Raw genomic sequence first — 24,728 nt, 5'->3', positions numbered from 1 at the left:
GGTATACTGAAAATTTTGCTACTTTTCAGGGGAGAGCGAAACTTTCACGTTTTCTATTATATGTACGACGGCTTGGAGGCAGACAATCGCCTCTCGGAATTTTATCTCGATTCTACGCTTCGAAGGTATCATCGATATCTCACGCATTACAGTCACACGTCACAGACGCACATTGACAAATTCCAGCAACTCAAGATGGGTTTCAAGGTGCTCGGATTTCAAGACAGCGAGGTAGATACGGTGTATCGAGTTTTAGCCGCTATACTCCATCTAGGTGACATCGAATTTGCCGAGGTGGCAAGCCAAGACAATACCGACAATAAGAGCAGAGTCATCGACACTATTCCGTTACAAAGAGGTAACATTTCTTTTCATCGCTTTGATATTTATTAATTTTTTGATACGATTGATAATAATTAGAATTAGCCGATAAAAAGCTTATATTTACGCATTAATAATTCTTCACTCAAAAAAATGATCCTGCAACTTGAACAAAAATTTTCTAGGTGTAAAAAATTCACTGAAACGGATAAATTATTAGCAAATACTATGATACTGCATATATTTTTTGCACTTAATCGATTTAAACGACAGAGACAGAATTTAAATCTGTCCTATTAGTGTAATTTGGACAGAAAATCTTTAAGGCCTATTGTCAAGGACAGTTATATCTGTGATTAATATTTGGCAATGGGATCTAAATTTTCTAGAGGTATTGCTAGAATATTGCTGCTATAAATTCTATACGTGACAAACAATATTCCAACAGATACAAAACGTAGCGATAAATTTTAATTGAGACATCTAGAAATCTATGTAAATTAGCAAAAATATTTGTTTGAGTGTTCATATAAGAATACCATAGTCGATTGCATGCTCCAATAAATAGAAGCGCTCCGCTTTCAGTTTCGAAACTGCTTGGCGTCGAACAAAACGATCTCCTGGAAGCCCTGACATCAAACTCAGTAATGACCAGAGGCGAGACAATTACGCGAAACAATACGGTGGCCGAGGCTCGTGCGGCCCGCGATGCAATGGCCAAGGGTCTCTACGGTCGACTTTTCGATTGGATGGTCAACCAGATCAATTGTTTGCTGTGCTTCAGCCGTTCGCCGAATTACGAGCCGTTGGCGATCGGGCTGCTCGACATCTTTGGCTTCGAGAACTTTCCCAGGAATTCGTTCGAACAGCTCTGTATTAACATCGCCAACGAGCAGATACAATACTACTTCAATCAGCATATCTTCACTTGGGAGCAACAGGAATACATGGCCGAGGGAATACCCGTCGATCTCGTTGAGTTCTCCGACAACAGACCGGTTCTCGACATGTTACTCAGCAAGCCCATGGGACTCTTGGCGCTTCTGGACGAGGAGAGTCGGTTTCCAAGAGCAAACAACCGATCGTTGATCGGTGAGTATTTTAAATGCATTATTCTACAAATGCATTTGGAATTATTTTTCCAAGCATATTAAAACTCGAATTTTTTAAATAAATAATGATACTTTAATCAATTCTTTTCTTTCGTAAAGCTAATTTTAATACAATACTTTGAGCGATTTCAAGCAATAACTGCTACTATATAGATAAATGATATAGATAAAAATGAATATATACATATACAGAGACATATTTATAAGTGTTATCGCAAACACTTTGTTATTTCTCTATTCGGCAGAAAAATTCCACAATAACATTAAATCCAAGTTCTACGTACGTCCTAAATCGGACGCGGTCTGTTTCGCGATCCATCATTTCGCCGGACGTGTCGTCTATCAAGCCGAGGGATTCCTCGAGAAGAACAGAAATTTCCTGCCGCCCGAGGTTATTCAACTGGTACGACAATCGCAATACGACATGGTTCGTTTCCTGTTCCAATGCCCGATCACGAAAACCGGTAACCTGTACTCGGCGCTACAGGAGAATGACTCGAGAAAATCGCAGTCGAACCAGAACACGAAGGTACGTGTGTGCGTGCGTGTGTGTGTGTGTGTGTGTGTATGTATTAAACTGATACTATATACTTCTTCAATTTTTTTTTTTTTTTTTTGTTTAAAGATATTGACAATATAATAATATCTTGTAGGAACGTTATTCTAGTCGAGGCTTAGCCTCACAATCCAGAGCTCAACAGACGGTGTCGACATACTTCCGATATTCTCTGATGGATCTATTGCAAAAAATGGTGTCCGGTTCGCCTCAATTTGTCCGATGTATAAAGCCAAACGATTCACGAAGTCCACGATTCTTCGACAAGGACAAGGTTGTGAAGCAATTGAGGTACACCGGGGTTCTCGAGACGATACGCATACGACAAAATGGATTTTCCCATAGAATACCTTTCAACGAATTCCTCAAAAGGTACTTTTAAGTTGCGAAAAAAAATGTAAGATGTTTTCATCAACTATACGAATCCATAAACTCTACAGGTACTGCTTCCTTGCTTTCGGCTACGACGAACGCGTGGTTGCCAGTCGGGACAATTGTCGGCTTCTTCTAATACGCTTAAAGATGGATGGATGGGCGTTGGGCAAAACAAAAGTCTTTCTAAAGTACTATCACGTTGAATTCCTCTCGAAATTATACGAGGAACAATTGAAAAAGATCATTATGGTTCAAGCGTGCGTTCGACGATGGCTCGCAAAGATCAAATTCAAGAAGCAAAAATGGCAATTCGCCGTTTCGGTTGTAACGTTACAACGCCATATTCGAGGCTGGTTATCTCGAAAACGAACAAGAGAAATGCTGACTCAAAAACGCGCGGAGGAGAAAAATATGACGAATTTTATAATGAGTGAGTTTAATTTAAAAAAAAAAAAAATCTCTTAATAATAAGTTTTCTAAATAGCTCTATAATTATTTATATCTTTGTTTATTTTAATTTTCCTTTATAGATGAAGCGAAACACGTAGCACAGGGAAATATGGACATCAATAATCGCGAGAAGCAACAAGTACGTAGAAATCTAAAAAAAGATGATGCCGCGATTATCATCCAAAGCCGTATGTATTAAATATTACAATTTGCTCATTTATAATCGACGGCCATAAATGTATGTAATGTTGATACATAATTGAACTGTTTATAGATTTTCGAGGTTATACAATCCGCAAACGCTTTGGATACGAGCTGGAGGAACGTTTCAAAAGAATTTTAAACAATCACGACAACATATACGACGGCCACAAGGCGTTGTTGCGCGAAGGATTAAAACACGAAGACGCAGCTCTCATCGTTCAAAGATGGTATAGAAAAGAGGAGAGAGTGGTCAGAAAGAAACCAATCGTCAAAGACTCCATACATCCTAAACTGCGACAAGCCGATCTAATTCAGTTCTCTCAAAATGTAATTGAAATTACTCGCTAAAATACGCTGAGAATTAATTTGTCTAAAAAGTATTTTGTCATTACTCAAGCTGTACGGCTGTTAGCTGTAATCTCTTTATTTGATATTCTACGGAAACCATATTAACGTCATCGACAACCGTTAATTTGATTAACTTTGATTAAGTTAAGATTATTAGTAGTTATTTATATGCAACCTTTTTACCCTTTGTTAGGTGCACATGAAAAATCAAGAAGTACACAAAAATTTGCGTCGCAACAAGCCCGGTATCAGATTGAACGATATCGAAGAACCGCCTTTGGATTATATTCGTCCCGAGGGATTCAATATGGTGCAGTCGATATTGCATTATCGTAGCGGAACGCAACCGAATGAGGAAGACAGCGTCAAGTATTACCAGGATCTAAAAGAGGAGATGAGCAGGTATATATATATATATATATATATATATATATGTAAATCAAAAGGCGTCGTTTTCACTGCTTCGATTGAGCGTCGCGAACCGGAAATTTACATATTGAATTTTCAAATGCTTCTGGCATTCGTATCGCAAGTGGTTCGGAATTCGAAGACGACGAAGTTGGCTGGGACTTACCGTTGATACAGCTAGAAAATGAGCTTCACACATTGTCGAGGTATATCGTAAATTTGGTCAACTGTGTATCCGTACTAGTTAGCTTATTTTCGCGCTAGTTGGTTGTCACCGCTATATTTAAGTAGGCATTTTATTCAAAGAGTATAAAAATACACTCAAAAAAATGATGTTGCAACTTGAACAAAAATTTTCTAAGTGTAAAAAATTCACTGAAACAGATAAATTATTAGCAAATACTGTGATATCGCATATATTTTACACTTGATCAATTTAAATGACAGAGACAGAATTTATATCTGTACTATTAGCGAAGGTTTAGACAGAAATTTTTTTTATATTATATTTGTGATTAATATTTGGCAATGGAATCTAAATTTTCTAGACGTATTGCTAGAATATTGCTGCTATAAATTTTATACGTGACAAACAATATTCCAACAGATACAAAAAGTAGCGATAAATTCTAACTGAGATATCTAGAAATTTATCTACATTAGCAAAATATTTTTTTGAGTGTATATCCCTGAATTTTGAATTATAGAAATTTACCGCGAGTGCTTCTTTTTATAATTTCTGCAAAAATTATAAAATTCCGAGTTTCTCAAATCGAATTAATAAATTTTTATTTTCATTAATTTTTATTTCAGCAACTCTATTATACGCACTGTTACACGCATATTGATTTTTCAAAGTTTTTTTTTTTCTGAACCATCGTTCTGTGCTTCATGCTACAATTAGATATCTATATCGAGATATAATGAGATTACTTTGGTATCCCAGGAATCGGAGCGGCCAGATTCTGGATGTGAATGCCGAGAGAAGAAATCGTGCGGCTCAGGGCGATTTTGCGATAGCACCGGAGCAGCATCTGTCAAACATTTGGCACAAAGCCCTGAGACATCCGTCCGATCGGCGCGAGGACGAGAGCTCCAAGAAAAATGTCAAGTAAGAATTGCGCCAAATAAAAAATAAATGCCGTGCTATTTTTCACAAATTTTAATGAATAATGCGTTCTTGGCTCTGTTTAATTTATGACAGTTAAATCTTGCGTAATTGCAATTTATTTTCTTTCTATTCAAGATATAAAGCAAAATCGATGTTTGTGCCAAATTCTATTCATTTACATTAACAACGTATAATTTGTCAATTTTGCAATAAATGTGTGTGCACTTCAAAATTCTAATATTCTATATAATCTATATATCTATATGATGTAATATCAAATTCTAACTACGAGTAAAATCAAATAATATAATTGTAATATTTAAAATCAAATTTATCATATTTTAAATATCTAACAATTAATCTCTTGCATTTATGTCTACGCATTGCCAGAAACATTATGGCAAATTTCCAGGTAAAGTCATAAATTTATATCGTTGTCAAAGGACTTAAATACATGTCTACTTCTTGATAGTTTTTTTATAACTTGCCTCGCTGTAATACTTTTATAAAACTCTCGAGTTATTAAATCAAATTAATGTATTTTTAATATTTATTTAATAATTAATATTAATGAACCGAAAAAACATGATTAGAGCAAAAAGTTTCAATATCCTTCTTAAATCTCCCTTTTAAAAGTTTTAATCCTTTCTAAACATCTTCCCTCTTTTTTCTAAAAAAAAAAATTGAATTTAAAAACGCTTGGATGTCTTTCCAGTACAAGGATTAATGAGCTGCATAGCAACAACCTGCAATCACAGGCAAACGGACAACGTGCAGTCGGTTCTCCGCATATCCACGATCCATCTGGCCTACGATTCGCGATCGAGAATCGATGCAATGCCGTAAATGAACAACAGAATGTCCTTAATGGACAGAATCTTGTTAACAATCATCATAATTTCGTCAACGAGCGCCACACACCGATTAATAGTTGTAATGGTAATAACTACCAATCTCCTTGTAAAATAAATAATGGCGTTGTAACGAGCCAAATAAAGATCTTGAATACAGAACAGTCAACTAACGGATTAAGTCAAGACAAGTCAGAAAAGCCAACTGATCGATCGAGTCATAAACAAAACGATTATCCAATAAAAAATCATCAAAATAATGTGGCTCATAAGAATGGGATTAATCGATTGACAAATGTAAAATCGACGAATCAGGAACAGCTCCAAAAGGACAATTTCCATATCGCCGCTAATCTGAGACAACTTCTAAAGCCGACTGTGATTGAGAAACGGCAGGAGAGCACCAAGGTTGAGTACGATGCGGAGGATATTAATGGCCCTTACAATTTCAGACAGCTGCTAAGGCCAACCGAATACCTCCCGACGGAATCCTTAAGGAAAAGGAAAGGAGGACTCGTTTCTAACGGAGTGCCACTGCCAAAAGACAAAGTTCCAGAGAAACACGTTAAGAGAAGAGCGCCGTTAGCGCCGACCCAGAATAGACTAATCAATGGAAAGAAGTGATGTTACTCTATATTATTCAGAAATATTTCTTTCCGAGAGATTTTACTTCACGAAGGATGAATGAAAATTTCTTTTAATCTCCTCTCGATATGTATATACAAGTTAGGAGAGATATTATTGCCATTAGTACAAAAGAAAAGAAAGTAACTTGAATCTTGTTACAATATGTAGGAAATAATCGTTAAAGAATATGATACTACGCGTAATATCAATAATCGATAAAAGGAAGATTTTACTTGAGCATCGGAAGTAGGACGATGTATTCACATGTGAGGCTCGAATGTCTAGCATAACACGCGAATTATACATAAGATGCAAATAATCTCCAACGGAAATATTGGTACTTCACATGCAGCAAATATATTATAATGCATTCGTGACTTGGAATTGCTCGATTCTTTTAGAAAAGATAAAGAATTTCGCATTTACATATATATATTCTTTTTCTTTTTCATATATAATAAAAGTACAACATCATGTACTCTAAAGTTGCGTGACTTCAAAGTCTAAAAAGTTTTCTTTAGGGCTAATCATGATATGCATTTCTCGGATAAGTTCATTTAATAATAGAAACAAAATATTTCACGCTGCTTTATTTTGTTGGAAAGATAATCGATATGCATTTCTCGAATAAGTTCATTTAATATTAGAAACAAAATATTTCACGCTGCTTTATTTCGTTGGAAAGACAATCGATTGCATCTACAATTACATATTTGTTCTTAATCTAGTAAAAATTGTTAATTTTTCTATAAATATATAAATATACTTGTTGCAAAGTGATGCAACGTAAAGCAATATTCAAAATCAAATTATCGCGACGGTACATTTAACTTTATAACATATATATAATTTATTACTCCTTGTTATGAAAATATGTACAAGAGTTGGCACGCGTCTAGTACTAGTCATGTCTAGCTTTATTCAAGTTTTAAGCATTCATTATCGATGTAGATAGAAAAAATAAAATATGCTTGTTAAATATTTATACAATAATTTATCAACATACAGAGTTTACATACTAATACTAAGTAAACGATCATAATTGTTCAGTCATAAATTTCCAATTCATTTATCCTAAAAGTACCTATCCCATAAAACACCCTTTGGTTAAATTTATCTCCCGAAACGAATACGCGCTTCAATCGATGCTTATTTTATTCGGTCACCGGTGTCTTTAATCCGTTTTTTTTCAAATTTAATCAACCTAATTTATAAACAAATAGGTTCTATTAGATCAACTAATTAAATCGTCAATGGTTGAAAAATTGTGAGGTTGAAAAAGTGTAAATTTATTTCACGCATTCTAAACATTAAATGGCGAAAATATAATTCGAGCTCACTTGCTGGGCGCATTATCGACCAATTTTGCTCGCGTTTGCAGTTTCCTCTCGAGGAAGGGAAAGTGTGAAACTATCTCGTATAATTCCAGATTACTGGCGGTCGTCAATGACGACGCTGGGCGCGTCGGCGAAGAGCGTTGCGCTAGGAGCCGAGAGATGGCCGGGGGTTGCGGCGTCGCGACGCCCGGCGCTTCGGCGACCGGCGCCGACGGCGGTAGTTGCGTCGGCGTCGTCGTCGTCGTCGCGCGACGTCGCCCTCGTCAGAGGTATACCGGCATACGGGGTTCGACCATTGGGGCTGGGCCGTAGGGTGGGGGGAGACGTCCGGTGGCCAGCAGCGGCGGGGGCGAGGGTGGCAGTCGTGCCGGGCACGCGGGCGGGGGTAGGAGGGGTGCAACGAACCCTCTCGCCTCGGCTCGAGTCTACGGAGCACGGAGTTGTGTTCGAATCATGGCGACACCCGACCCCGTAGACCCAGCCACCCTAGAGATTAAGACCCGTAGCATAGAACAGACACTACTCCCGCTAGTCAAGCAGGTAAGACGTGTTTCCGCGTGAAAACGCGGCGACCGGAGAGTTTTCGTTCGCACCGGCGGCGCGCCGTCTCTTTCCTGTCTGTCTCTTTCTCACTGCATCCCTTTTACTCTCTCTCTCTCTCTCTCTCTCTCTCTCTCTCTCTCTCTCTCTCGCTCTCTCTCTCTCTCGCTCTCTTTCTCTCTTTCTCTCACTGTCTCTCTCTTTCTCTCTCTCTCTCCCCCTCTTCCTCTCCCTCTCTCTTTCTCTCATTCGCCCTATCTCCGTCACTGTCTCGCGCTCGTTTTCGGTCCGTGTTCCCCTCGCACGAACGTCTCTCTCGCGTATTTACGTCACGTTGCGTCTCTCTCGCATTTTTCTTCTCTCTAAACAAGGATTGAGATAATTTTCGACAAACCTAATCGACGTGCGACGTATAGAGTCGCGATAACGGGAAAGTCGGGATGTGTAACGTCGCGTACGATAAAGATCACGAGACATCGGAGCAAAACGGCGAGATGGGTGCGCGTGCACCCATGTGAAGCAAAGGCGGACGGTGGATCTTCTGGAGATAGAAAAAGTGAGACGCGGAAGAGAGAAGAGCTCAAGCGGCATCACGCTCCGCTAATGACGTCACTCTACCAAATTAGAAATAGTCAAGGCAATTTTCACGCTTTCGCTTTCGTTCGTAGAAATTTCACGGATCGTTCTCATCTTCGGATAACATCTTCGCCGTTTACTCGCAAATGTCAAGTCGGCCCCGTGACGCTATTAAACGCATCCGAGCGATGCTATTTCGCGAGGTTTGACAATTCCGATGCCAGGCATGTGTTTAATACGTCCAACTTGTCACGGAACACGCGCCGCATACGCGGAGAGTAACAGATATTTCGGTGGTCCACCGTCTCTGTCATTCTCTTAAACCCTCTCATCTCTCTCTTTCCTCCTCCCCCCGCCCGCTCTCTCCCTCCCTGGCTCCGTCTCTTTCTTTCTTTCTTTCTTTCTCTCTCTCTCTCTCTCTCTCTCTCTCTCTCTGCACATTTCTCTTTTTTTCTTCTACGTTGCTCACTTGAACTCTTGTGGCGCACGCTCACCTCACGCTGCTTGTCGGCGCCGACACTGGTATTTTCGTGGAATTACGTCGAATTTACGCTGCACCCTCGTTGCATAATCACCGGCACGTGCGCGATGCACGCACGTGAGCCGCATACAAGGATCTGCGGACCGCGGGTCAAAGGCCTCCAAACGACCGTTCGCGATCAAAGAATAGACTGCTCTCCTTCCCGGTTTTCACGGCACGATCGAGGAATTTTACAACACGTGGAAAAGATGTACAACACGCAAAGTTGGAACTTAGAAATTTCTTGCTTCGCTTTTTTTTTTTTTTTTTTTTTTTTTCTTGTTAAACTCTGTTAATTAATTCAAGTAAATTTTCGTACATTAATGTTACAAATACGAATCGTTATATGTTAAACTATCAATATTTATTTGCGCGCAAAATATAAATCGATATTTATTGCTTCGTGTGTAACATCTTCTAATATATCAAAAAATTTATTTTAAAGTTGCAGAATAGTATTGTATTAATTTATAACCGTCATTAGATGTTTTCTTGTCTCTACATAAAGAATTTTTTTACATTAACTAATATTGTCTTCTGGAATACGTGGTTGAAATGTATCTTTCGACAAAAACATCTATGAATGCACAATGCACCACCGCATGCAGTAGACCGCACTCATGTACATACATAATACGTATATACACACATATATATGCACGCATATATGGATAACCGATTTGAAATCATGAACGTTCAATTAAATGGAGTGTATTTCATTTTATATATATATATATATATATATATATATATATATATATATATTGAAAGACTCGTTTTTCATTATCCGATAAAACATATTACAGCAAATTTAAATTATTATCAACCAGTGGTACATGTCGCCGAAATGTGAAAATTAACTGGTTTAACGAATATATCAGATCAGACTTTTGCGATATATATAATCACGATGTATCATTAAATGAAGAGAAAATCACAAAAGATAAACAAATATTTTACCAATTAAAAAAAAAATTAGTTTTACTTGTCACGAAAAGAATTTTTTTACGCTTCAAAGAGAGAAGACACGAAATATCTTTGATAACTATCTTTCATGATAACAAACCTATTCTTATATCTAACATTGACATTCGGAAAGGACATTGAAAAAAAATCGTATCTCATTTCGCGGTTAATTTCGTGAAATAAAACGAAAGCCCGATCTAATTTATGTACACTTTCACCGCGTCATCAAAGCCGGCCATGTCTAAAAAAAAGTGATTACGCAGGCCAATTTCTGCCACCGTTTCTGTCACATCCATTACGTCTCGCGTAAACAAGCCTGAAGAGGGTAAAGGAAGGGGAGATAAGGGTCGAGTTCTTCGATCTCTCTATGTCCGAAGAAATTGTTATACTCGAGACACGCGAGAAAATAAACAAAATGCCAAGCCAAGCCAGGCCGAGCGAATCCTCTTTCTCTCCTCGTTTCCACTTCAAAGTTCCACTTAATTTAAGCCAGTCGTCGATCCGGCACCCTAATTTCCAGCCAATCAGCTTAAAGATAATCGCGATAGTGCTGCTTAATAAAAAAAAAAAAAAAAAAAAAAAAAGATTGTAAAAAAGAAGCGGAGTGAATAAAGAAGGACAAAAATTCGATAGTTTCGCAGAGCGCATCGATCGATTCTCGGCTGACGCGAATAATTATCATCGATAAAACGGGAACGCGCGGCAGCGAGACTGGGGTAAAAAAGAGGAACGAAAAGGAAATAGACGCAAGTTATTTCGAGAGTATGGAAGAGGGGTGCCGATCGCCCGCTCGTGGTCGACCTTCGTGTCGTGTTTATCGATATTTCTGGCGACGTGGCAGCGTGTGCATACGTGCACGCGGGAATGTGTGCGCGCGTGTACGTGTGTGTTGGTTAACCCCCTTGGGTTAGGAGGGCGTGCAGTACGAGTGGCTTGGCTGGTGCATGGCACAGAGGGCGATCGTTACGAGCTGCAGCCACTTGTTAGAGCTGCCGCCTAGCTGCCCCCGCTCGGACCTTCTTCCATCCCTCCTGCTTCTTTCTCTCCCCCCCCCCCCGTCCCTCACTTCCTCCGCGTGTCACCCTCTTTTCTACTTTTTCGCCGCTACTACACTACTATTACTACTACTATTACTACTACTACTACTACTACTACTACTACTACTACTTTACCTGGCAGTCTTCGCAGGGCTTTAAGCCGCTTTCTTAGAGATTTCCATCACGACTTCAACTAGCGCCGGATTTTCTATTGACCGTCGCTACTGCCCGGCAACTTGGTGGGAAACCGTGTATTTCGCGCATTTCAATCGTTGTGTCTGATTCAAAAATCATCTTTTGATGAAAAATCACCGATTGTACTATCGCTCCTTTGGAAAATGCGAAATGTCGAGAAAAAGTTTAAAAATTTCTTTAGAAATATTCAGTTATAAAAGGAGACGATACAATGGTTTATAAAAGTATACATATATTTTTTTAATATTTCTTCTGTACGTATATATATGATGACTTCTGATGACTTGCAATCATGACTCTTGTATCAACTATGCTCTCTGTCTCTTTTTTTTTTTTTTTTGGTAGATAATAATCGTATTCCATCATACTGTTCGAGTAATTTCACTCACAGTATTACTTTTGAGAGCTTCGATTGAGTTCGCACATTAAAGTAACCTCTTATTAAATCGCTTCTTGACGTTAATGGTTCCAATAATTATCAGACACCTTGAAATTTCATAGAACTTTCGGAAGTTCTTTCCTTTAAACTTACTTTACGAGTCAATAGCTGACAAGTGTGTAAGATAAAAAAAACTTTATTGAACAAAACGTTGGAATAACATCTTATACAATTCCAATCGATAGAATATTAAAAATTTTTTGGAAATTTTCACTATAATGAAATGTCAATCAGTATAATTAAAAGCGATTTCGAGACCTCATAAACAACTGTGGATATATCTACATAGTTTTTATAATACATACACACACACACACACACATGTGGATAAATATTTATCAAGACAAAATTAAATGTATGATAATTTGGCTGTTGCTAATATTGTTACAAAAACATGTTTCACGCCAAAGGGGAAATTCTTCATTATAGCTGCGACTACAAAGATAGTTAAATGACGCTTCAAATATCGCGCGTAGCAGCAGTGTGCTGAAAATATCTACTTACATCTCTCACGTGGCACGCCAGCCAAAATTACCCATTTCTATTCGTCTTATTCATATTCATTCGTCTTCGTGTTTGTATCTCTCTCGCGGCAGTTCCATTACTCTCTCTCCTCCTGAAATTTATTGTGTTCCACGTTAAATGGACATATATTGCTCACTACTAATCGAAATGATGTCAATAAACGGCGGATTAAGCATTGGAAGTATAGCGAGAATTTCTCCGAAATACCATTCTTGGACGTTTTCAATTAACCGCGATCTTTGATCTCAGCGATAATCTCAAACTGGCCGATATTGGTTGATGCCCGTGGACATTGAAAAGATATTGAGAGTGATAGCGACTAATATTTGAGTCTCGCTTCCATTCTGGAAGCTTCAAGTGGACACAAAATACAAAACTTTTTCTTGAGCTTAATTTTTTTCTCTCTCCTTTTTTCCTTCTTTCTTTCCCACCGAAAACAAAATACAAGACAAATTTTTTGCAACACTATTTCGCGAAATTATACATAATATTACTTAGATTTCACATCGCGTAAACACGTAGCATTTTAGACCGCGACGTGACAAGACTTTCTCAAACTACTTCCTGCATTATTTCGCATGCAGTTTTGAAATCAGTGCAAAAATATCACAAGTCGTTAAATTCCAGCGGTATAGAAATTTCACATTAAATACTACATTTTATACTATTCAAAGGAAATTTCAAATAGAATGTCAAATATTTAATGATATTAAAGCATATATAACAATGCGGGAGAATATGACTATAGCTGTGTCCTATTATCAATACCTATCATTAATAAAAGTTTCTCAAAATGACAAAGTAGACAAGTATGAACAATATGTATTTGCGATGAAAGCATTAACTGAAGCAAAAATATGTCAAGTGACAGTTACATTCGTATTTTAACAAAATTTTCTACGTAACTGGAATATTTTCCGACGTAATTCTCGCATATTATACACATATTTTAATTTTTCTCGACTTTTTTGTTTAATTTGATTTTTTTTTTTTTTTTCATATGCAATGAGTAAACGAACTGCCATTCTAGATTGCCATTTGCATCCTCGAGCGACATTCGCCGAAGCAATAAATAAATACAATCGTACACGACGTTGGAATTTCTTATTATTTGACAACAGATCAAGAACACTGGGAGCCATTCTATCAATATTGACTATCGGCCTATTGGATAGTGGCCAGTCCGTTCGATCAACGGTATACCTTCGACCGGTTCGAATTATAAGAAAGTCCCCGATCTTTATATGACATGTATGGAATGAGTCACATCGATTGGCGTGCATCATTTAAATCCTTCCTAGGAAAGCTTTTTGTACCAACGTAATATGACAAGCCAATATTAATCACGTTGCAATAGTCCGATAATTCCCCTGGAAATTATTCAACTCTAAATCATCTATAGAAAAAAATCCGGTTATCTAGTTATTAACGTCATCTAATAGTAATCTGGCATATTTCGAGTCTAATGACTTTAAATGTATGCAAAATGCACAAAAGAATATAAATTGGGAAAATTAAAGCTGAACAAATCAAAATTTTTAATTGCTACTTTAAATTTTAATTGCTTTGGCTATTTTATTTTATTTTTTATATTTCACCACGCTAATATTACTGTACACTAGTTGTAAAATTTTGTGTACATTTGATATCATTACTAAGATTTGGAAATAACTTTACACGAATAATTTGATAAAAATATGTAAAATTTCTCATATATCGTCTCACGAAGAAAAATATCCTACTAAAATTCGACGTTTGAAAGGTCTTTAATATTTTATGTAATTATATATGTATATATATGTATACATATATAACTAGCGAAACTCTTCACAATAGCCAGCGACAGAAAGCGATGCGGAAAACAGCCATTTTGTCGGAAAATTTCACCACCTGGCTACGATCTTCACTTGGCTCCCAAGTACGAAGAGACCGTTCGATAGAGACGTTATTGCATTCTCGACGCCTTCGCATTGTGCACAGAGTTCGTTTTATTATAATTGAATAATAGAAGAAAAGGTAGAGAGAGAGAGAGAGAGAGAGAGAGAGAGAGAGAGAGAGAGAGAGAGAGAGAGAGAGAGAGAGAGATGAATGAAGAAACGCGAACCAAAGTACGGGATCGTAAATGATTCGAAGGAAATATATGCATTTAAAGACTTGTGTCGGAAAAATGGCGAAAGAAAAATGGATATATAGATAGACATTTGCAACGTGAAATTCGAATATAAATGTGCGATTATTGATTAACATTAATTTGAAATTATGTGCAATTATAATTATATTTCAATGTTATATCTCTGTGCTTACCAGAACAAAAAACAATTATTTTATTAATGCAAACTTATATTTTTTTTGGTTAATTTGAAAACTGTAATTAAATAATTCTAACGCGACCTTGTTGCTTGTTAACTTATTTTTCAATAAAGTAATTTTAACTTGAAATAATCCTAACACAAAACATAAACTTTTATTGGCAAATAGAAAGAAAATACTTTCGATCTAAAGAATCGATAAGAGAAAATTACAAAAGTTTGAATCCACTAGAGAAAATAAGCAAACTAATTTTTTTATCACACATTTTTTTATCTCTGAATACACAAACAAAAATATAGAATGTTAAATCTTTTTTGTCCAAGCATATCGATAAGAAAAGAACAATGTAACATACATAGTGGATATATTGATTAATAAACGTAATAATTCATTATCGACGTAAAAACGAATGACAGTCCTTTAATATGCCTATGGTACTACATATCTTGCTTCGCGCAATACGCGGTTTGCTCTTTGACCTTTCACGTAATTAACTTTCAGAAATACTCTCTTTCTCTTTTTCTCTCTCCTTTCTTTCCGCCAGTCCTCTGTTCATCTCTCTCATTATCTGTCATCCAATATATCTCTAGATATATACTTTTGCATTCTTATATGTTGCATTCATGCTATATTAAATCTGTTTTATTATACGCCAGGAAGAAAAGTCAGCGACACAAGGAACACTTGGATTAAAGTTGCACACCACGTGCTGAAAATTGTGTAAGGAAATTCAACAAAAGTAACATAGAATAATAATTAAGAAAAACAATGTCAAAAGAAACATTATCATGTTGTTCGTTATAATCCTGTTTATTATGCAGGCAGGCAGAAAGAGAGAGAGAGAGAGAGAGAGAGAGAGAGAGAGGGAGGAAAGGGAAGGAGGGAAAAAAAATTATTTAATCTAAGAAAAATTGATTAATAACAAGTCTTTGGAATTTGACATTTTCTTTCATTATCTTTGTGATTACAACGACGTGTTTTATTACAGTTTTCTAAAAGATAATCGGACCACGAGACCGCGAACAAAAAGGCAAGCTTTTCGCGAAAATATCCTACACACGAAGGTGATTTTCTTTGATGTCGAGACGAACGTAGGATGAACGTATATATAGTTAACATTCTCGTCGAGAAATTGTATGCTCATTCAAAAGAGCCGACTAAAAGTATCCCGAGTTAAAGTCCAGACAAAAGAGCAGAATTACCGATAAGATAAACTTTCTTCCAGACAATGTAAAACATTCATGTCATAAAGGCGTAAAAAAAAAAAAAGACTATATATATTTACTCTAGAAAGTTAAACATATTTCAACTTTGTAAATTCTTTAAATTTTTAACATCAAATCTTTCTTAATAAAAACTAAACGTAAGATTGCAATTTTATTTATTTGTATTTCCAAAAATATTAAACAGAAAATATCTGACAAAAGAGTGTAAGTTAAAAAAGTGAATTAAAATAAAGAAAGAAATTATGCAAAAAGATAGATAGAGCGTAGTAAAGTAAACGTATTCATTTCTCATACATAGCGGAATGTTGTCACGGAAAACAGTCCCGCGGCCAAGGTACACATGATTCTGATAATCAAGCTAAAAAATGTATGTCTGCGTATTTCCGCCTCGAAGGTATTGCTTGATAAAAACGAACTCGCGCAAAACGCTTCGGGCATTAAACATAATATTTACCGAAGAAGACCCGACCTAGTTGTGGTGACAGGGTGAAATTGAACTTACGGAGAATAGAAAAAGATCAAATACGCGATACACATGGCGAGAAAAGTGACGATTTAACTGCACTTGATTATTTTTTTCATTTGAGAGACACTTTCGCGATTATTTTGTACGATAACGTATAGTGTGGGCTTGATTCGAAGCTTGTTTCGAAAGATAGAACGACAACCATAATTTGACAGATTGATTACGGTCATTGGCATCACGTGTCAATCATAGGGCCAACGATAATACCCTTTCGTCAATGCCGCCATTACCGTAGATATTACCGAAGGATATCACTATTTGTAGCCTATACCTATGTCTAAAGGCGAGCCGACAAAGAGAGAGAGAGAGAGAGAGAGAGAGAGAGAGAGACATCCGCGACTTTCAGCGCGTACAAAAGCCAATCGTATTTGACGGCAAGCGAAACAAAGTCTTTCGCGAATGATGCGCCGCCCGCAAATGTCAAACAAGAAAAATGTCGGACTCTCAAAGTGGGTCGAGTCGACAAAGAAAGGCGAGGCGAGGTGTGCCTCCCGCACACGTTTTTCCGATAGCTTTTATCCGCCTGTAGTTGTTGCGTTCTCGGTTGGTTTCGTAGCCATTTGGTATTCAAGCTTCGACGCCCACCTGATATGATATGCTAAACGTTGCGCCGACTCTAAATCGAATAATTTCCAAACGACAGATTATATAGTCACGTGCGAGTTATCGTATAAAAATTAGCAGTTGCGATCGCTCCGGATCTCGATAATATAATCGACGATAAGACAACGAGCTTCGTCGTCGGGGAAAAGAGATGTTGCTCATCTTGCCAGAAAGCATAGAGATATTTAGGGTAAACTCGGGTAAGATGGCCATAGTTTTTTAAAATGCAAAAAACATACTTTTATTTTTCTTATTTTTTTAATAGCGTCTGGCATATTATATCTTCACTCAAGCTTAAATTACGTAATATTATCGAAATTAAAAGACAAATATTTAACAGAAATTTTATATTATCAAAATAGTACGACATAAACATTGGCCAGCTTATCCAACTTTTAAGGAAAAGATGACCATAGTATTTATAAAAAAATAGTGAAAACGAAAATAAAAATTATACGTCATATAACAATTTACATATCTTTATAATAATGTCGAACGTCGATTAGGATAGCTTAACTGTCATTTAACAGTTTTTAGTGGACACATGAAAAACTTTGCAGGTAGTCAAAAGTAAAAATATGATATAAGATTCGCAATATCGTTATTTCGAATAATGTATGAGCATAAACTACTGTAAATATCGATTATCTTTGATAATGACTAAAAAAGCGTACTAGATAGGGATTATTGGACAAATTACAGCCTATGGTCATCATACCCTAGTTTGCCCTATTACTTTTTGGTTATTTCGAGGACACGCTCTCTTTTCTTCTCCTCTACTATTCTGCCGGAATATTTCCGTTTTCGCGAACGTTTCTTCTAATTTTGTTTTTGGCCCGTGATATAATGCGCGCGCGCGGCCGGGGCGTGATTGATGTTTCTCACTGAACGGGAATGTATGTTTTAGGCACGTCTTCGAAGAAACGAAATTGAGTTTCATACATAGAATACATATAATGGGCTCATCGATGGTAAGTCTTTAATAGGCAGGGTCGAAAGTACCTGCGGCTACCTAAATGTGATGTGTTATCTTTAGAATTATATACATAGATGACTAGCGATGTAAGCGATTGATTGTTCCCTGTGGATAGAGCAGAACACACTTAGAAAGAGCAACGTTTATCCTTCGAGTTTGCAAATGTCGACGTTTTTTATTGTTATCTGTTTGTTTTTCTGTAGAAGCTTCACACATGATCGGCTAAGCATGACTTTACAATGATGTCTCTACGTCTCTACAACATCCGTATACTAAAGAGACAGTCATTATTACAAATGGCCAAGCATAACCATATGAAATGTAATTTACAATTTATATTATATATATATATATATATATATATATATATAATATACACAAAATACAGAGAGATACACAGACTTAAATAATTACAGATACACTTTAAAGCTTTTCGATCCGATAATAATCGGATATCTGTTTACTTGTTTGCCGTCGTCGTTATCACTTTTCAGATTCACAATTTACGCTCGTTTACCTTAATAAATTTTTATAAATATAGATCCAAAAGAAAAAAACAACGTACAACACACACACATCATCTAATTAAAATTATTCTTGATAGTAGCAAAATCAAACCTTTCCTCTTTTTCTATGAATGTGTTTGAACACATTCTTCTCCTGAAAAGATAGTATCGTGGAATTTGATGAAATTTATTATTGCAAATCCAAAGAAACAGTACTTGACGTTTACCGGTTATTCTGAGTAACTGTTCATATGCGAGAAACATAAAATGGCGCCTTCGATCGTAACTCGTTGCGGATTATGTTTTCCTTCAGCACATAAAACACGTACCGCATCTGACATGCTTGTAGTGAGTAACAGAACTTCATAAATAGAGACATACTCTGTATACTAACCGAACAACGTGCAGCTTGGAATGACATGTATAGATTTCAGCATTTATGTGCAACGGACTTTATTATATTTGTCGTAAAAATTTCCCTTATAGAAACCATCTAATTAAAGCCAAAATAACGAAATATATATGTATATATAATAATATATAAGGATTTTATAATAAACTCTTCACAGGGCATATCATATATTAGTTTAACATTATTTTTCTTTTTCAAAACTTCTGAAAAGATCAAATATTTCAAAATTGTATTTGTTCTTTGCTATAATCAAAGTAAAGTGGAACATGTCGAATCGTTTTCTTGAAGTTTCTTATTAGCTGATTAATTCGTTGCGATTCCAGACTTTTTTTTCTCCGTATAAAATATATGCTGAATCTGACACATTTAATGCGAAAAACGAAAAAAAATCACGTAAAAATGAAAGCCATTCGACGAACGAAGCAAAGTTTTCCAGATCAATCAGGATGAAATGAACTTTGTTTAATCTACAATCTTGAGATTGAACGGGTTTCAGGAAATTACAAATATCAGTTCTTTCTGAATAAAATCTGCACGTGTATCATAGCAAAAGGTTTTCTTGGAACCAACTTGTAACCTGGAATCAATCCAGTTTGAAACGTTGCCAAGGCATGGTCTTAATTAAAAATTGATCAAAAAATAATAGGAGTAAATTTCTTCAATAGAATTATTTTTTCACGTCACATGTATAGCCCCGTCGTACAATTTGCAATAAGTCGTCATATAATTAAATCATAGTTTTAAAAATACGTTAAAATCAATTAACTTAAAAAACTAACTTGTATAAAAAAATTATCTCTTATTATATAGAAATAAAAAAATATAATTATATAGATAAGAGAGAGAGAGAGAGAACAAGAAATCAATTTAATTAATCGTTTAATTTCTCGTTAGCAACTGCTATAAAATCTGCAATACCGATTTAAACTCAATGAGCTTAATTAACTTGTAATCATTAACACCGTTTACTGGTGTCTTTCGCAGTTTTTGTTCCTTATTGAAGGAAGCGTAGCTTCCTTTCGCTTTTATCCATGCTATGTTTTTTTTTTTTTTTTTTTTGTCGCCAACTCTTACTCTAAGAACATTCGTCCTAGATACAAAAGACTCGGAGAAGTGCTTGCGACTTTTCTCAAAGGTTGCGAACTTTCTTCTCGAGAACAACTCAGCACTTGGCGACAGGGCAATAGAATATCTTTAAATGCGACTCCCTTTAGGAGAAGCAAGTAAAAGTTCAAGAACGTTAATTTATCATGAACGGCCGATATATCATCCAAGAATTTCGGAGATTTCGAATAAGGAAGAATCGTTCGAACGCGAACGTTAAGCCAGCCATATGAAATTCTTCGCATTCAGTTCCCGGCAGCGCGGTATTACCTCGTATTAGATAGTACGTAAGCTATCGGTAACGTATATATACATAAAAGACAGAGAGAAAGAGAGAGAGGTAGATACTCTGTAAAAGCCGTTTGCGGCAGATGGGTACAAGATATGTACCCGCTGCAACCTGGTCCCATAAATACATGTACCACGCCGACCACCTTCTATGTATCTCTATCCGTGTAATCCTATTTACTCGTTCCGTCGACTCTCAATAATAATAAAAATAATAATAATAATAATATCGCGTCTGAGGGAGAGAAATTATGTTTATATAAAATATACAAGCTCGCGAGACGCGGTCTCGCTGCGCTTTGTAGAAATTTCCGCCTTCGTATGTGTCATTTAAAGAGCCTTCCTCGTTGCTTGGCTACATGTTGTAATTTGCGGCTTTTATCCTTAGACTCGTGCCTCGTATTTCGCGTACAACTGCTCATGCATCGCCGCATATTCCTCTTAGGAAAGATGCAAGACGCAGCATCCACTACGTACATACGTACGACATGTGGTAGTTGATAATGCTTTGTTATCATATGTAACAGAAGATGTAAAAGAGAGAGAGAGAGAGACAGAGAGAGAGAGAGAGATGCAATCATAATATTAATTCATGAACTAAATATGAGGATACGCTAAGTGCTTAAGCGGTTTTACCACAACTATGTTGTTATCAAACATACATGACGCTTTCAGCAAGAATGTAATCACTGCAAGTATTTGACGTTAAACTAACGAATCTGACATTGTGATGACACATTGCAAGTGTTTCACGCGAGATAAAAAAAGTCGGTCTTTTTAAATTGTGAAAAAGAAGGTATCCCTGTTAATTGGCTGTGCACTTTCGACTATATGTATATATATATCATTACGTACGCGAATGCCTTTATCAACTTAATTTTTTCACTCTATTATTATAAAAAATCAAATTCGAATCAGATTTAATCGCTCAAATTAATTACTCAAAGATATTTCGAATAAATTTTCAAATCTTTATAAACGCATCAATATAAAATACAATAATTATACAAAAGTAAAATCAGAAGAAGTTAATAATATCAGACATTATTAATACATATGAAATTGTTCCCTGAATTAATTGTTATCGAAAAATTGTTCAAATTTATCGTTCGTGAAATAAAATAAAAAGTATTTGGAAACGGAATCCAATGTCTGTATTGCTACAAAAATACGCTACACACTATAATTAATTACTCTTTTAATTTTGATATTAAAATGCTTTTCAAATTATTTATTTTCGAAATATAGTTTATTATAAATACAAATTTATTACTATTGTTTAATTTTTCAAAACTCGAAAGGTGAAACTAGGTTATCGTCCACGTTTACATAATGAAATAAAACAATTAAATGCTGTTCTAATTTCAATATATATAAATATTTAATTATCAGATTAATATGTTTCTTGAATTAATTTTTCTCGAATTATATCGTTCCTAATTGAAAACTGTATTTCGCGAACATTAATTGCAAGAGTGACAAATCTTGAAAAAGAGAGAGAGAGAGAGAGAGAGAGAGAGAGAGAGAGAGAGAGAGAGAGAGAGAGAGAAAGTAATTATATTTCAAAAAACATTTTAATTAAAATCAAAAGAAAAAATAATTAATCCTTTCAACTCATATTTTGGTATGGCAAGCTAGTACGTTTGGTTCGTTTTCCTAATTTGACGAAACAAACAATAAATTTATTTTAATATATCTTAAAAGCAATTAATTCAAAAACATTTTACATTAGTAATGACTCTAATATCAATTAATATCTCTCTTTAGTATCAATTTTCTGCTAATTGCTAAAAGCAATAAATTTAGGTTTAAAGCGATAAATTAACAATAAATTAGCACTTAATTGAGCTTTTATATATGATTTATTATATATATGAATCTGATTTCTCGTGATAAAAGTACCATGTTAATGATAATTACGTAAATACATTAGTATTAAATACATTATAGATACATTATTACGCAAAAGTAGGTACATACATTAAAAATCCATTTAGCTATGTATTTCAAACATTTTTATGTCCGAAAAAATATATATACACATCGAGGGGTTGGTCACTCACAGTTATAATGTACAAAAATTACCCTTTGATACGGATTACCCTTAAATTATACCTCGGATTACTTAAGATTACCTAATAGTATCTCAAATTAAAAAGAAATTTTGAAAAAGAAATTTTACTTTAAATTATTTTAACGCTAAAGATTATTTAGATTTACCAAAAATAACCTTGGATTATCCAAAATTTTGCTGGAATTGCGGCTGAATTACCTAGCCCTTGTACAAAAATTCACCTCAGTGATCAACCCCTCGATATACATATATATTTCTGATATAAAAGTCGAACCTACTCTTTTGGCTGAAAAAATAATAATTATTGTCGTTACTGTATCCGACAATTTTTTGTTTCCTAGTTATGGTTTGATACAAGAACTTTTTCGGACCACCAGGCTATCGAATATATATGATAGTCACGTCATTCTCCGCTCGGCCATTTTGCTACCCTAAGTCATTTTTTCTCGCCATCTAATTTTCTCCCTTATCTCTTTTCGGATCCCTCGTTTCTAAGTGAGGTTTCTCTTTTATGGCATTTCATTTCTGGCGCCCTCCTATCATTTTGTTTTTGAATTCCCTTATTAAATATATAAAATTTGATATTTGATAAATTATATAAATTATGATTTTTTTTTCTTTTATGTTCCAATAATAATTATCAAAATTATAGAGTTAATAATAATTGTTAAAGTTTCTAAAAAGTATACACTAGCGTCACGTACAAGTTTCAAAATTTTAATATCTGATGACGACGGAAAACTTCCTAATTACGCTTCGAGAAAGGAATAAGAACGCTACAAGAGACATTATAGCAAGATTATTTAATTTTCAATCACGAGTGACTTCCAGACTTCAATCTTATTATAACGCTCTAGCGAAGCGCTTCACGGGCGACAACAGTATCGAACGTACGGGTTAAAATTGAGGTGAGAATCGAAAAGCCACATTAAAGACCAAGCATGACGGGGCTCTCAAATTTCATCTCTTTGAGAATTTTGATCTCGAAGAGCAGGCAAGAGCCACGTCTCCATTTTATAAGGCTGGAAATTCCTCAAATATATAATTACATGTTTCCATGTATCCAGTTATATTCATCAAATTGAAAAATATCAAAAAATGCGTAAATTCAATTGATTCTATTAATAATAAGTAGTCTTATTAAAGCTTTATTCGATGACGCGTTGATAATCATGATATTTGTGCAATAATGTTCATACTAGACATTGGACAAAATCCATAATAAAACTATATTAAATTTTTAAACATATTTTATCAAAATGATTAAATTAAAAAAAAATTATTCTATATATAGATACTACAAATCTATCAGATTTATTTTTTCGCCCGTTTGCCTTTTACACAAGTTTTTACGACGAGAATTTATGCTGCTGTCAAAAATTACAACGACTACCCTCCCTAGATTCCCATCGAACCCCCGAATCCTGGAAACAAGAATCTCCCGCGCTTTTTAGCCGGCCGAGGAAAGGGAGGTAAAAAGCGTATGTTCCCCTGCGAACGATGCGTCACGAGGTTGCAAAAACGCAATTCGTCGGGTGACAAAAACCACTGCCAGGTCATCTCCGGCGTTTTACGCACGAGGACATACGAGCTATGTCGAGGGACGACCGAGGTCGGGAATAAGGCGACTCTTAAATCGACGTCGAGAGGAAAAATTGAGATTTCGCGGGCGAAAGTACGGGCCTGCCGACGTATTGATTCTCGGTCGGTGCAGAGAGAGAGAGAGAGAGAGAGAGAGAGAGAGAGAGAGAAAGACAGACAGAAAGAGAGAGAGAGAGAGAGGGGGGGGGGGCAGCAGCGCGCCTGTGCTCCGGCAGCCGTTCGTTCACGCAGAGACCGAGAGCGGTGAGCTCTGAGCGAGGGCGGGAGCGAGAGCGAGAGGACGACAGGTGGATTCGGGGTGGGAAGACCTGTGCGGAAGCGAGACCGATTCACACACAGCCCGCGCACACCCGTTCCCCGTGGATCCTGCCACAGCGAGTCGTCGTTTCCCCGAGTCCAGTCTTCCCCTAGGCACTCGACAGGCCGGTACCTGTTTCTCTCGAAGCCGACACACGCGCTCTGTCGTCCTCGCGCGCACACATACACACACACACACACACACATATACACACATATATATATATATATATATATACACGCATATATATATACACACATATCACCCTCCTTGCATATAGATACGCTCCATTTACTCGCTCAACC

General features: G+C 36.2%; 3 protein-coding genes across 15 annotated transcripts in view; 2 read left to right on the top strand and 1 right to left on the bottom strand.

The window, feature by feature from the left end:
• Positions 1-7,342, top strand: part of LOC140666204 (myosin-IIIb) — a 29,173-nt gene extending 21,831 nt beyond the window's left edge. For 3 of the 5 annotated variants that reach the window (XM_072893127.1, XM_072893124.1, XM_072893125.1), the window contains exons 15-25: positions 30-358; positions 907-1,413; positions 1,679-1,962; positions 2,087-2,361; positions 2,430-2,794; positions 2,895-3,002; positions 3,089-3,345; positions 3,560-3,768; positions 3,900-3,980; positions 4,721-4,885; positions 5,601-7,342. In XM_072893127.1, the coding sequence (XP_072749228.1) occupies positions 30-358; positions 907-1,413; positions 1,679-1,962; positions 2,087-2,361; positions 2,430-2,794; positions 2,895-3,002; positions 3,089-3,345; positions 3,560-3,768; positions 3,900-3,980; positions 4,721-4,885; positions 5,601-6,360 (3,340 nt within the window). In that variant the 3' untranslated portion in view covers positions 6,361-7,342. Of the gene's footprint in view, positions 1-29; positions 359-906; positions 1,414-1,678; positions 1,963-2,086; positions 2,362-2,429; positions 2,795-2,894; positions 3,003-3,088; positions 3,346-3,559; positions 3,769-3,899; positions 3,981-4,720; positions 4,886-5,275; positions 5,298-5,600 lie in introns of all 5 variants that reach the window. The other 2 variants (XM_072893129.1, XM_072893128.1) reach the window with 2 other exon arrangements.
• The window catches only part of LOC140666217 (uncharacterized), a 191,181-nt gene that overhangs the window by 121,139 nt on the left and 45,314 nt on the right, over positions 1-24,728 (bottom strand). Inside the window, exon 3 of one of the 6 annotated variants that reach the window (XM_072893146.1) lies at positions 12,478-12,589. The exons of the other annotated variants lie outside the window; for them this stretch is intronic. The gene's annotated coding sequence lies outside the window, so the exon portion shown is untranslated. The remainder of the gene's footprint in view (positions 1-12,477; positions 12,590-24,728) is intronic. 6 annotated transcript variants of the gene reach the window in all.
• Alpha-catr (alpha-catenin related) overlaps positions 8,045-24,728 on the top strand; it is a 51,709-nt gene continuing 35,025 nt past the window's right edge. For 2 of the 4 annotated variants that reach the window (XM_072893133.1, XM_072893130.1), the window contains exon 1: positions 8,045-8,240. In XM_072893133.1, coding sequence (XP_072749234.1) covers positions 8,154-8,240 — 87 coding nt within the window. In that variant the 5' untranslated portion in view covers positions 8,045-8,153. Of the gene's footprint in view, positions 8,241-18,070; positions 18,135-24,728 lie in introns of all 4 variants that reach the window. The other 2 variants (XM_072893132.1, XM_072893131.1) reach the window with 2 other exon arrangements.

Source organism: Anoplolepis gracilipes, chromosome 5 (assembly GCF_047496725.1).
Source record: "Anoplolepis gracilipes chromosome 5, ASM4749672v1, whole genome shotgun sequence".
Taxonomy (NCBI): domain Eukaryota; kingdom Metazoa; phylum Arthropoda; class Insecta; order Hymenoptera; family Formicidae; genus Anoplolepis; species Anoplolepis gracilipes.
This window is presented reverse-complemented; position numbering and strand designations above follow the sequence as displayed.